Raw genomic sequence first — 13,861 nt, forward strand, 5'->3', positions numbered from 1 at the left:
TGCAGGAGCCAAAGAATCAATAGACTGAAGTCTTATGACAGTATTACAATTGAATAAAATGCAATAAACATTGTATTCATTTCTTTACATCTGTTGACCACTAGGGGGTGGTGGCCGATATCTTTGCAAGTGCTCTTAGAACATTCACTTAAGAGCCATAACAAGTTTCGTAGCAATAGGCATTGTATTCATATAATACAAGAAATAACGACAAAATTAAAAATGGCCGACACCCAAAATGGCCGACCGGAAACCTTTTGGTATCGTTTGGCTCGGCATGCCTCAAGGAATCTAACAATAGCACTTTCATAATTTTAGATCTATTTTTGCAGTAGTTATTCGCAAAAAGAGTCACTTTTCATATCTCGAGACCACTAGGTGGTGCTGTGCCAAAACTATGTATGTTGCCTCAGGTCATGGTTGTGATGCCACACACCAAATTTAGTGTGAATACGATAAAGAGTTGCAGAGATATGACCGTTTTGCGCAAATTTCGACAACTTTGTTTACGTGTTATTTGCAAGTGGTTAAAGTTATCAAAAAGCTTTCAATAACTTTTTGCCCTAATGGTCTAACAATGAAACTGGGTTTTCTGTAAATCAATTTTTTGAATCATTTGTGCCGTATGTTTCGGAGCTTCGAAACATCAATCCAAAATTGCCTCCACAGTGACACTTAGCGGTCATTTGCATGTCTTTACATGAAGCAGCCTTGGCAAGATTTTAGACGAGTGCTGACAAATTGTATCCCACATTGACACAAGTGATAAAATGGGAGAGTGGATAAAGTTCTCAACTCCATGCAAAGATCTTAGGATCGAACCCGGGAAATGCATGCGCTCCATTAACATTATAAAATTAAATGGTCTGTTGTTGTTGTTTTAACATCTGTTTAACAACTACATGAGCTTTTAGGCTCATTATTGTCAAAAACTATAGGCTATTCGGGTCTATTTAATTAATAAATTGAATAGAGATATACCAAATAAATAATAAGAGATTCATAAAATATATCAAGCCATAAAATGCCACATTGTTTACATATAAAGATGTTGATTCATAAATATAAATTGTTCTGCTGTTGATGGACTCAGCCAACTTCTTTTTACATATAATTTCCCTAGCCTCAACATGGGCGAATAATTACAAATGGCGGGAAAATTTTCATGACGGAAAATCATATGGTGAACGTGATTTCACCAAGTAAGATGTGATCCTGAATCAACACCATTGTTGGTCCTGGATCAACATTTTCATTGACCAATCAGATTGCAGGATTAGGATTAGTGTGTATGTTAGATTTAGGATTGGGTTAGGGGCAATGGGAGAAAAAAAGGAATAATAATAAGAAAACTAACGGATACAATAGAGTCTTTGCCCATTCTGGGCTTGACCTCTAATTATAAGAGGGCTACACAGCGGCTGATATGAGGAGCTACAAAAGCTAGATGTACTTTATTTATTTAGTGTTATGTTAGTAGTTATTTTGTCAGTCCTTGTATTTAAGTGTTTGCTTTCTATATTTTTTTATACATAGATAAAAGAAAAATGCTTTGTTTACATCATATTATTGCTATTTGGACATTAATAGAAAATACTGCATTTAACTTCACTAATTATGATGACAAGCATGTCAAATCTCTATTCGTTAAAAAGAGACAAAATATGCAGGTCAATTCCAATCTGATTTTTTTTTTTTGCGGCAGTCAGTGTACAAGGAAAGTGCATATTTTTAATCAATTAAAATTTAAAAAGTAGTGTTATATTAGGCAAGTGCTATAAAATGTTTAATGTGTACAAAATGTATATAAAAATGATTTAAGTGTAGTGCAAATTCATTTGGTGATGATAGCAACAGCCTTCTTCATCCAAGCATTGTTGTTGAGTAGCGAGAGCATGAAGCGTGCCACATCTCCCCTCGACACAGTCTGGCCAATAGGAAGACCATTTTCATCAGGAACATAGTAACCTTCGTGAGTTAGAAACTCATTGGCTTTGAAAACAAAGAGAATTTTTTTGTGATTTATGTCAATCCAAAATTCTATGTATGCAGGTTTTACATGAGCTGAAAGAAACTCTACAAAGTGATCAGGAATTTGCTTCACATATATCGAAATCTAAAGCCCACCTGTTGTTGGTATGTTTTTGAGACCTGGAGGCCTGACAACAGTCCAGTTGATGTCATCTGTCTGCGTTAGAAAGGTTTCCATTTCATACATGTTGCTCAGGACACTTCTAATCATCGGTAGCAACATAAAGCGGATAAGATAGGAAGCATTGGTACCCGAATTAGCTGCGGAGTGTAACACAGTAGTCCAATTACTATTTCAGACAAATAACACCAAATATACTACTTTCCTGTTTAAAGGCACAATATGTTATTTTCGCCGCTAGATTCCGTTAAACAATAACGGCATAACTTGATGATGCTGTAAAAGAGCATGAAATGATGGGAGTTGTATAAGTAATTTCTCTAGATTCAAACAAACTATATAAAATGGGTTTGGTTTGGATATTTTAAGGGAAAAATTTTACATATTGTGCCTTTAATGGCCATCCACACAACGGCACTTACGATCAGTGTACCATGATGTCATGGTGATGATTCGATTAACTTTGACATCACGCATTGCATTTATTGCTGCCTTCATAGATTGGGTGTAGCCGGTGACTCCATAGATAAATGAGATTGGAAAGCCAAGACAGGATAGCACAGCATCCTGATCTTTGAAGTGCGGTTTCAGACCATCTTCTGAAAAAATGTCTGCTTCAACCACCTATCACATGAGTGCATGGAGTTAAACAGGACATGGTGTGTTATGGTTACAATGTTCTTATTGACTTACAGCAAGCATCATCTTGCCAGATTTATCCAATTGTGGGGCAGCATTGTGTGGATCTCATCTTTTTCTATTTGTTGCATGTATAATTTACCATAAAGGAAATCTTTAATACTTGAATTAAAATGTCATCTGAGCAAATCACATGATATGAAGACATAAAGGGAACACATCAGAATTTTATGGCATCCTTGTGACTGTCATGCAAAATTTTAGCGTTTTTTCATCTTTAGTACATCATAATCTTAACTGAAACACATATGCATAAATATAATGAACATCATGAATATAATAACAATAAGCAGGTTGTTATTAATATCTGTGTAAATTGTACCTTGAGATTGTCATGTGTTACAGTGAGTTTTGCAGGGTTTCTGACAATGGCTGTGACAGTGTGTCCCTGTTGTAAAGCCTGAAATACCAGCTGCTGTCCTGTTTGACCTGTTGCACCGAGCACAGCGATCTTCATCTTTAGTTAGGATCAGTTTTTTCCTGCCACGACATAAATGAAAAATAAAGTTTCTGTTTATAACCGACTCGCATACAGAAAACATTCAACAATCATTTAGACACCCTCAAATAGTTCCAAATTTGTATACATTTCTTTGTTCTGCTAAAATACCAATACCAGAAAAAACAACGCTATGTAAGTGAATGGTGCCCCAGATCTATTTGGTTATTAACATTATTTAAAACGTATTTATACAGGTTTGGAACAACGTGAGGGTTAGAAAATAATTTGATTTTTGTTGTTGGTGAAGTAAATGTCATCTGCTCGTGCTACAGTATAACCTCAGTCGGGAATGTTACCAAACAGCCAAATTACATCACAAAGTTACGCAACAACATCGAATGACAATAAGGAAGCATTACAATTATTTTGAAAAGCATTTTTTTTCAAATGCACCACATCACACAAATGCACAAAACACGTAGCTATCAAATAGTTTGCATGTGATATAATCAAAGCCAAACCAAAATATGTAAACATTAATGGACAAAAGTAAACGTCAATGACATAACTCATGTAATTTCAATTTGCCCAACAAGTTTAAAGAAATCTGCAATCTAAGCTGTAATTGCAAACGTAAAGTGTAAATAAATGTACATAAAGGTGCAAATCAGACAAACACAGAAACAAAAATCCTGACACTTACTGTACACCAAACTCGCATCAAGTGTAAACATCCGCGTGCGCTCTGGTGTCCTCAAGACAGCTGCGGTTAACCTTACTGCGCATGCTCAGCAGAAGTTAGTTGTCACCGCAGTCTAGCAATTATTACGTTGTAATAATATGCAGTCGAATAAAAAAAACTTTAATAACAAATGTGACCTTCTTGGGCGTTTATTAAAAGAGACCTTTCCTGTTTTTATCATCGTTTGTGAGCCACGAGTTCTAGTTGTGTACCGTTTCAGCAAAATGTGACGTTCAGGACGCATTTTTTTGTGCATTTCACTTTCACTTTACATTTTCGTTTTCTCAGTTCGTGACCACTGCACTGATTTTGAAGAAATATGGCACGTTCGACAGTACAACAAATTATATATAAGTCGACAGAGGTTTACTTTCAGGTTCGCTTTAGCCTGCATTACTAGCATTTAAACACAACAGTCGGACGATCAAAGGAACTATCGTCAAAGTCCATTTTAGGAAAGTCATCTTACTCGGCGTCCAAATTTGCACCACTTCCGGGCAGCAATTTCAGTCACACAAGACTATCTACTTGAATGGGGGAACATAGATATCTCTAAACTCGTTGGGTAAGGTCATAATAAAACAGCATATTTCCAACACTTAATCCTGGAACTAAAAGTACCATACATGTAGTTTCCTACGCTTAAATTGTATTAAAACACTTTTTCCAGATTTCTCCAGCTACAGGCACAAATACTCAAGTACTGACAAGCCAGAGAATCGTCAGTCATTAACGATTGATTATTGTTTTTTTTACCGAAAGGCGGGATTCGCTAAAACATACGCAATGTACTGCGCTATTCCCAAATAAAACTGAAGATGTTGATATCTATAGTCTTTGCCATTGTCTACCTTTAGCCCGAAAGCTCTCTTGGTTTAATTTCACTTCATCCTTACTAGCACAAGCAAACAAAAGTGATCATACACTTCCCCCTTGTGGTGGTTGTGCTGTTTCACAAACATCATTTCCTTATTTTTAATCCACTACAGAAGTTATAAAGGGCTGTTTGGTTACGCATACACGCATGTCAGATGAAATCACAGCAAGCTCTAGGTCAACAACACAAAAAAAGACTTCATAAACTGTTGAATTTACCATGAAGCTTCAGATTTTTCCACTGTTAACTTATTTCTGCGTATCGACAGCAAGTTTTCCTCCTCCAGTGGTGAACATCAGTCTGGATGTGCCTGCGGATCAGAGATGGGCTCCTCTGAAAAACCTCTATGACCTTGACTTCTTAAAAAAAGCAGCAGCTCAGGTGATCGAGTAAGTAGCTGTCACAAATTTCAGTCGGTTAAATTTAAAGGTTTACACAATTGTGCAGTGTTTGTATCCTTCAAACTAAAATATCAGCATCAAGGTTATATTTTGCTGTAGCTTTTCGCTGCAACACGATTCAGTGAATGATTGCGTTATTTATCATTATTCGACACTAAACGCATGAATTGAAAACTCAAAAGATTCGACTCTAAAGAGCGAGCGATTCAGGAGTCGTTCAGTTTTGATTCTTAAAGGATTCACCCCAAAAACGAAAATTTTGTCATCATATACTACGCACCCTCATGTTGTTACAAACCTGTATACTTTCTTTTTTCTGATGAACGTAAAGGAAGATATTTTGAGGAATGTGTGTAACCAAAGTGATTAAATGCTTAATTGACATCCATTGTAGGAAAATGAGTACTATGGAAGTCAATGGTGCTTCTGATCGGTTTGGTTCTTTTTTAGTTAAAGAGCTGCAACGACACAACTGGAGTAACATGAAATTTAACATGAATTTAGAAAAAAGCCAACTATAAATCATATATATTTTAAATGCTCTCAGACTAAAGATTATTTATCATAAAGTGAAGGGCAAATTGTCATGTGCATACCATTTATTTATAGCAAAATTTGATTGCAAAAAAAAAATGTTTCTGAGAACTTCCTGTTTGTTTCAGCACAACTGTTCCCAAATGGGTTCATGATGCTGTTAAACCTATAGTGAGAGCTCTTGAGAAATACATCCCGCAACCATATGCTGGAGAAATACGGGGCATGGCATCCATCTACGGAAGTGACATTTCAGATATTGTGCTTTTAAACTTTGCTTATGAAGTGTCTGCGTAAGTAAAGTTTCTTTATGTAAACATATTTTTTGTGCTTTTTAAATGCATGTAGTTGTAACATTTATTGTGGTTGGTTTGCTTATATTTCAGGTTTTGCACCAGTATTGTCGCTCAGGATATAAAGGGAAATATATACCATGGCAGAAACCTGGATTATCCCCACGAGGTGTTAAAAAATCTAACTCTGGACGTTCTTTTTATTAAAAATGGAAAGGTATTGTTGACTGTTAAGAGTAAAAAAAGACCAGAATTACTCATAAAGATTCAAGTATGCCATCAAAATTTATTTTGGTTTACCTGTACAGGTGGCATACAGGGGGACCACATTTGCTGGCTATGTTGGATTGTGGACAGGACAGAGTGACAACAAGTTTACAGTGTCTGGCAATCAGCGGGGTAGGTAGCTTTATAAAGATAAAATAAAATATTGAGTTTTGCTTAAGTTTTATTTTATTCATGCCTGTATTTCAACAGATAAGGGACATTGGTGGGAGAATATAATTTCAGCTTTATTAAAAAGTTCCCCAGATAGCTGGCTAGTACGAGAGGTCAGTCAACACACACATAATAATAATGACGTTAATATATACACTACTGTTTAAAGTTTATGGTTTCTTCGTTGTTCTTTTTTCCACATTTTTTAAATAATTGCAAACTCATCAAAAACATTGAATTTTAAAATTGCTATATTATATATATATATATATATATATATATATATATATATATATATATATATATATATATATATATATATATATATATATATATATATATATATATATATATAAATAATTTTATCTGTCAGATTCTAGAGGTCCCACACTGAGATGCTTAACTGCCACCCAAACTATTTACTTAAAGGAAAACACCACCGTTTTTCAATATTTTTCTATGTTTTTACCTCAACTTGAATTAATACATAGCTATCTTTTTTCAATGCATGCACTTTTAATCTTTGTACAGCGCTTCTTGAATGTGTTAGCATTTAGCCTAGCCCCATTCATTACTATGGCTCCAAACAAAAGTTTTGTGCCACCATACTTACTCGTGTAAAGCCGAAAGTATACTAGGGACGTCCGCGTATGCGCGCCGTCCGCATGACGTCATTTTCGTCATCAAGAGGGTGCAGCCCAAAATTTGAGACCGCGCGGACAGTGCGCGTACAGTCCGCGTACGACAGCGCATGCGCGTAAACATATTTAGACAGGGCACTCCACTATAAACAATTATACAAAGGAAATAGACAGCATTTGCACACACACTATCGTTTTTCTTCTTTAACTTTTACTTCTTCCAAGAACAGAAAGCCCTGGAGCATGTTTGTTTGATTCCTGTTCTTTGTTGTCTTATTGTTTGTTCTAAACTGTGTTTGCAATGGTGGATCAGTTACTTTTCTTCACCTATCCTAATGTTTTAATGTACTGTAAATGTCGCCAAATCAGTGCTGTCCTGACAGCCTGTTAGACTAATAATTTGAATAAGAAATCATTTGAATTGCGTATAGTGTCGACGCTGCCATCCGCGTGTAGCCGCGGGGACTATACTCGGAAAGCTGCGCGGACGCGTGCGCGCGCGAGCTGGACGCGGAAAAAAGTATACCCGGGCCTTAACTACTCATGTAACAGTCTTTAAATAGGGAAAACATGGAAGTGTTTGGTGGCTTCTAAATTCACCCCTGTATGGAGCCATAGGAATGAATGGGGCTAGGCTAAATGCTAACACATTCACGACACGCTGTACAAAGATTAAGTGCACGCATTGAAAAAAGATAGGTATGTATTGATTTGTCTTAGTTGATGTTAGAACATAGTAAAGTATTGAAAAGCGGTGGTGTTTTCCTTTAAAGGTGCATTGTGTAACTTTTAAAAAGATCTCTTGACAGAAATGCAATATAATATACATTACTATATTCACAGTGGTGTACCTTACAAAATGATCTGTGTTGTTTTTATTACCTTAGAATGAGCCATTTTTATCTACATACACTGCGGGTCCCCTTACATGGAAGTCACCATTTCGTGCCGCCATGTTTCTACAGTAGCCTTAAATGGATAAACTGTTTTATAGAGCTCGTTTTGTCACTACGTTATCTCAGACGATGATGTGTTTGTCCTGTGGCGGCTACTGTAGCATCACTATGCGTTTCGAAATGGAGGAGTGAGCTGTTGCAATTCACAATCTCACTGCTAGAAGCCTCAAAAAATCTACACAGTGGCCATTTAAGATCAAAGGGTCATTTAAAACATGTAAATCAAATAACCATACATTTTTCAACCATAGTGTATGTAACATTATAAAATTCTGTCATCATTTAGTCAGCTCATGTTATTTCAAACCTGTCTGATTTTCCGCTGCAGAATATAAGAGGAGACATTTTTTGTTGAAATTACTTTTTTGGTTACCTTTAGACTCTTGAAGAAGCTGAGGATTTTCAGAATGCAGTCATGAGACTTGCAAAGGTACCAATCATAGCAGATGTGTATTACATTGTGGGAGGAGTTCGTCCTGGTGAGGGCGTGGTCATTACCAGAGACCGGGGTGGATCAGCAGATATCTGGCCTCTGGATCCACTTAATGGAAAGTATGTAGCAAACTAAATATTAATAAAAAAGTATCGATTGATACAACAGGCTTTCATTTGGCCCATCTTTTACAATACTTTTCTATGAGATAAGCATTTATGCTAGTTGAAATTATTTACTTCACTAAATGTATTATGTTAATGCTTGCTTTTTTAGTTGGTACCGCGTTGAAACAAATTTTGACCATTGGCTGCCTAGTAGAGACGATCGAAGGCAAGTATTACAATCTTTACATCAAAGTGCTGTAGATCAACTGGTAAAGCATTGCATTAGCAAGACAAAGGTCACTGGATTGATCCCAGGATCACACATAATGATAATATAGCTTGAATGCACTGTAAGTTACTTTGGATAAAAGCATCTCCCAATACATAAATGTCAATCTTTGACAATTTATCATTGATGGTTGTTTCTAACTCTGTTTCCTCTATTTTAGAAACACGGCCATGAAAGCGTTGAACGCTACTGGCCAAGACCACATAGATATGAATTCTCTGTATCAGGTATTTGAGCAAATTATAAGACATATGCATTGCGATATAGTGCATGTGATCGTATGGATTCTCATGAAATAATATCATGTTACAGGTTTTGTCCGTGTATCCAGTATGTAGAAGGTAAGGAGAATTTCATTTTATTTTATTGCATTCATGCAGCATGCTGCCCACATTTCATCTATCACATGATATTTTGTATCTTTGGTTTCATTTATGTGCTATATGTGTGCAAACATACTTCAGTGTACATTCCAGCACTTCCTCATGAAGGTTGCACAATGACAAACCACACAATGCAAAGTTTACTGTGAATCAGACAGACAAATCAGTCATGTGAATCTGTCAGACTGTTTATTTGCATCTTCACAGACATCCTTTGTTTAAACCAGTGGTTCAGAACAGTCAAAGCTTGATCTGTCTTATTCTGTCTTATGAACCTTTATGCCTTATTTCCAAATGTTTTACATTTCAGATAATTTAATTAAAATTAAAAGTAAGGCTGTCAAACGATTAATCACGATTAATCGCATACAAAAATAAAAGTTTGTGTTTGCAAGTGTGTATATTTATTATGTATATATAAATACACAACTATTCTTGTATTTAAGAAACATTTACACACGCGCACATGTTATTTATTAAATAAGTAAATAAATTAACTTTGATTTTTGTGTAAAAATATTATATTTATATAAATAAAATAAAATATATATAAATATATTATATAAATAAAACTATATTAGACGGTTTCATTGGAAGCACGTGATACACGTCTGGATCCGAACCTTACTTCCGGTTTCGTTTTTTTAATGCTCTGACTAGTTGCTAAACTGATCTCTTGAACAAATGCCTCGTGGAAAATAACAAATGTTTTGGTTTCCTAGGTAATCTATGTGTTGTTTTTTTGCTTGTTATATAAATAAACTGTAAAAAGTGTTTCTTTGCCTTAGTAGATTTAACAAAAATAAATTGAGTAAACTGTATTAAATATTTTAAATTCTTGTTTTTTAAATCAAAATATGAGTTAAAATAAAATAAAAATTGGAATAATTTGAGTAATTCTAAATGAACACATTATTGAGTAAATTCAACTTACTTTTAATATGTATAATCCATTTCAATTTGTAAGAAACAAAAATGAACTTAATAATTTTTGTGTAAAAACTACATGAATTATTTTTGTAAACATAACTAACTAGGCAGTGGACTTGCAGATCCCAGCATGCTTTGCATGGGACTGCATTTGGAGAGTAAAATTTGAATTAAAACTTTTTTTGTTTGTTTCTAACTAAAAAGAAAGACTTGTTAGTGTTTAATGTTCATTTATCTTCGATATTTGGAAGAGTGTCTGTTTCTTCTTTGAGTTTTGTAGTTACCATTCTTCAGAAGACTGGTGCTTGTGCATAGACTGCATACTGAAGTATGTTACGCTTTACAGCTACCCAAAACGAAACTGAGTGGGTGCGTTGATTGAATAAACGTTTCATGCCATCATCTCATGGAATAAAAAACAACAACTAACCATAAATATGTTACCTGTACCAAGAAAAGTATGTTTATCTAACTGAGTAATACTAGTACAATTAGTTAACTCAACTCAATTTTATTGCATTCATATTAAGTAATGTTAGTGTGTTCAATATACTTAAAAAATGTTGCAAGTTGACTCAACCTAAAACTTCCCATGCAGTCACTTGCCTCACTTTTTATAAGTTAGATCTAGGTATTACTTTTTACAGTGATACGTTTAAAGAACTTTGTTGTTATTTATTCTTAGCGGAGTTTACCGGAAGCTACGTGCAGCCGCTTGTTTATGTTGTTACTGCTGAAACGGTCTATATATATATTAGTCCATTATGTAAACAAAGTCAACAGGGATTACAAGGTGTTTGTTTTCATTTATATATTTATTTTAAAGTCTATTAAATTATCACTGACAGCTGTTTGGATGTCTATTAGATAAAATTATGCTAAAGTTTTTTTTTTGAATGTGATCTCCTTTACAGCCATACAGTTTACACAACAGTCATGAGCGCAGCTGCACCTGGAAAATACACGACACGCGTTAGAGACGTAAGAAATAACCACAACTTCCACTTTTAAAACAGCTTCTCAGAGGTCGCTGTATAAAAATCATTTTGACATTCTGGGGCTTTTTGATCATCTGCCGCTTGCACTGTAATGTCACAAAGGAAACTTTGACTGGTCTGATTTTCTGACATCATCAGCAATGTTTTTAACATATTGTTTTTTATAATAGTCTAATGGCCTTTTCTGAATTTTTACAGATGATGTGTAAAAACGTCTCAATCAGCTAGAATTTTCATGACATGCTTCTGAACCTAACCAGCAAATTCTGATTTTTAATAATGGAAACAAGTGTGATTTTAATGTTTGGAGAATTTGAGGTGGTAAAGATTACTTCACGGTGTTGGTCATCACAATTATTGCACACAAATCCAACACTATGGAGGGATTTTAGAAGACATCTTACTACTGAAAGGATTTTAAAATTATGTTCTTAGATTGTAAAAATGTAAATTTGACTAACAATCATTCAGAAATATTTTTATAAAAGACAGCTATTGTGAAGTAAATAAATTTATTTTTTTATTCTCTGAAATTCACAATTTTATTGCTGAATGTTAAAACAGCTAAAAAAAATTAAACATTATAACATTAAGTGTTTGGTTTTTTTGTATTTCTCATCACACACGTACATTTTATGGCTTGCATAGTAAGGCATGTTTGTTAAAACTAGTTTTCTAATTAATTTCCTTATTAAACTAAGGCCTAGTCCTGGTTTAATTAAGCATTGTAAACACCCTAACCTGCTTTCTCGCAGATAAACGTCACATGCAGAAGCACATATTAATGCATAAAAGTTTCTGCTCGACTAAAGCAGTTGACAAAAACTGTGAAAATGAAAGTTACATTTACAGGTTCTGCAGACATGAGAAGAGGAACAACAATATAGCTTAAGACAGATAATATGTCTGCTTATTTGAACGACTATATGAAGAGTTTGGTTCCAAAACGCAATAAACGCCATTTTTGAAAAAAATTAGTTACTGCCAAAATCAGTATTATATCAGGTCAGTATTTTAAAGTAAATTCTTAATTTTATGCAAAATCCAATATCCGCCATGTTATTCTGTCATCTTTTATCCCTTTTCCCCCCAAAACGCGATAAACGCCACTCCTCCTTTTCTACAGAATGCAATAAATCCGCTCCACAAATTACGGCGCACCATTCCACGCAATGTAAACAAACAATGGCGCCGCGTTGAGTACACGGAGTCCTATAGTTTTCCTCATCTACAATGTTCATGATCAACAAATAAACAAAAACAAAATAATACTTTAATGGCATTGATAAACCTGTGATGGTTTTCTGTGATGGGAAAGAAATGTAAGCCATCAACATCTAATAATTCACACGAGAGGCACTCGGGAGACGGGTGCTTGTTCTCTCGACAGCATCAAGCTTCTGTCATGCTAACACATTGACCCCAGGGGATCTCATAAAAATTACATTATTTTACTCAAAGTAAACGAAAATCGAGCAGGACCAAAACATTTTACAGCTGATCGCTGTGAAAAATCAACGACGTCAAGTATAACCGCAGCAATTACACTGTTTGACAAAGTAAGTGTTTTGGTTAATGTCATTAATGTTTATTTTTTTAATCAGTGTGTACAACTGTTCAACTAAATCAATATAAAATGCAAAGATGAATGCACATTTATGCATTGATTGAATAGATTTATAGCATTTTGGGAAAAAAACGTCATGGATTTATTGCATTTTGTGGAAAAAATTATTCGTTTTTATAATAAATCTTTGAAAATCAAGTTATGGATTTGATTTTTTTTATGTTTTTTTTAACCTAAATATGCTATGTGAAAGTTTGCAACAGAAAATAGTGGTTTTCATCTTGTCACTTCGTATAGAAAACACGAAATTTGTCAAAATGGATTTATTGCGTTTTGGAACCAAACTCTTCATGTACTTTAGGCGGTGACATCACTACATGCAAGAAACCTTACAAAGAAATCCCATATAAATTATTACAGTTTTATTGATTTGCATGTAAATGCATGAAAACAGTTTTCTATAATAAGCAGATTTTTGATATTTTGCTTATTTACCTTATTTTGTGCATGTAAACACACTCAATGTCATTTCCACCACATGCTGTCTTTTCCACCACAAAGGGCAGTGTGGTGGAAATGACGGTGGTGGTAATGACATTTCTGTAGTTTTTTGAAGATAGCTTCACTGATTAGCTTTGAAGTAATACTTAGCATTTCATGTATGCAAAATACTCTTATTTAATTTAAAATTTTTAGCTTTTTAAAAACACCCTAAAAGTTACACCATGTCTGGAAATGACATATAATAAATGTTTTTACTGATCCAGCAATATTTACCCTGATTTTTCCGTCATTTGTTGTTGAGGAAAATTTAAATTTCCTCTATGTCCAGCATGTTCTCTAATGTCAATGAACATTTCCATAGAAACCCACTAAACAATCTTTCACACAAACGTTTTAAAGGCACATTACAGTGTTGTGGTGGAAATGACACCAATACATGTGCAACAGCTATATTTTGAATAAAAGGTAATATTAA

The 13,861-nt window shown here is 34.6% G+C and overlaps 2 protein-coding genes across 3 annotated transcripts; one reads left to right on the forward strand and one right to left on the reverse strand.

The window, feature by feature from the left end:
- Positions 1-1,535: 1,535 nt before the first annotated feature.
- On the reverse strand, positions 1,536-5,268 carry LOC129441057 (flavin reductase (NADPH)). Of its 2 annotated transcripts, none has more exons than XM_055200784.2 (5): positions 5,131-5,268; positions 3,174-3,331; positions 2,575-2,776; positions 2,128-2,292; positions 1,536-1,992 (listed from the first exon to the last, which is right to left on the reverse strand). In XM_055200784.2, exons 2-5 carry the CDS (start codon positions 3,306-3,308, stop codon positions 1,835-1,837), a joined length of 660 nt encoding a protein of 219 aa, XP_055056759.1. In that variant the 5' UTR covers positions 3,309-3,331; positions 5,131-5,268; the 3' UTR covers positions 1,536-1,834. The 2 variants fall into 2 exon arrangements, with proteins under 2 accessions (XP_055056759.1, XP_055056757.1); XM_055200782.2 differs by lacking the exon at positions 5,131-5,268 and adding an exon at positions 3,997-4,152.
- Positions 4,907-11,908, forward strand: LOC129441056 (N-acylethanolamine-hydrolyzing acid amidase). The gene is made up of 11 exons (XM_073861166.1): positions 4,907-5,301; positions 5,976-6,140; positions 6,234-6,357; positions 6,449-6,539; positions 6,618-6,691; positions 8,555-8,727; positions 8,885-8,941; positions 9,165-9,231; positions 9,317-9,345; positions 11,232-11,298; positions 11,514-11,908. Exons 1-11 carry the CDS (start codon positions 5,132-5,134, stop codon positions 11,541-11,543), a joined length of 1,047 nt encoding a protein of 348 aa, XP_073717267.1. The 5' UTR covers positions 4,907-5,131; the 3' UTR covers positions 11,544-11,908.
- The last annotated feature ends 1,953 nt before the right edge of the window (positions 11,909-13,861 follow it).

The sequence above is a fragment of the Misgurnus anguillicaudatus genome, chromosome 22, assembly GCF_027580225.2.
Source record: "Misgurnus anguillicaudatus chromosome 22, ASM2758022v2, whole genome shotgun sequence".
In the NCBI taxonomy this organism is placed as follows: domain Eukaryota; kingdom Metazoa; phylum Chordata; class Actinopteri; order Cypriniformes; family Cobitidae; genus Misgurnus; species Misgurnus anguillicaudatus.

Coding starts and splice junctions, on each gene's coding strand:
- LOC129441057 (XM_055200784.2), bottom strand. CDS start 3,308: ATGAAGATCGCTGTGCTCGGTGCAACAGGTCAAACAGGACAGCAGCTG. Junction 2,777..3,173: donor TAACACATGACAATCTCAAG/GTACAATTTACA, acceptor CTCATGTGATAG/GTGGTTGAAGCAGACATTTT. Junction 2,293..2,574: donor GACATCATGGTACACTGATC/GTAAGTGCCGTT, acceptor TACACTCCGCAG/CTAATTCGGGTACCAATGCT.
- LOC129441056 (XM_073861166.1), top strand. CDS start 5,132: ATGAAGCTTCAGATTTTTCCACTGTTAACTTATTTCTGCGTATCGACA. Junction 6,141..6,233: donor TTTGCTTATGAAGTGTCTGC/GTAAGTAAAGTT, acceptor CTTATATTTCAG/GTTTTGCACCAGTATTGTCG. Junction 6,358..6,448: donor TTTTTATTAAAAATGGAAAG/GTATTGTTGACT, acceptor TTACCTGTACAG/GTGGCATACAGGGGGACCAC.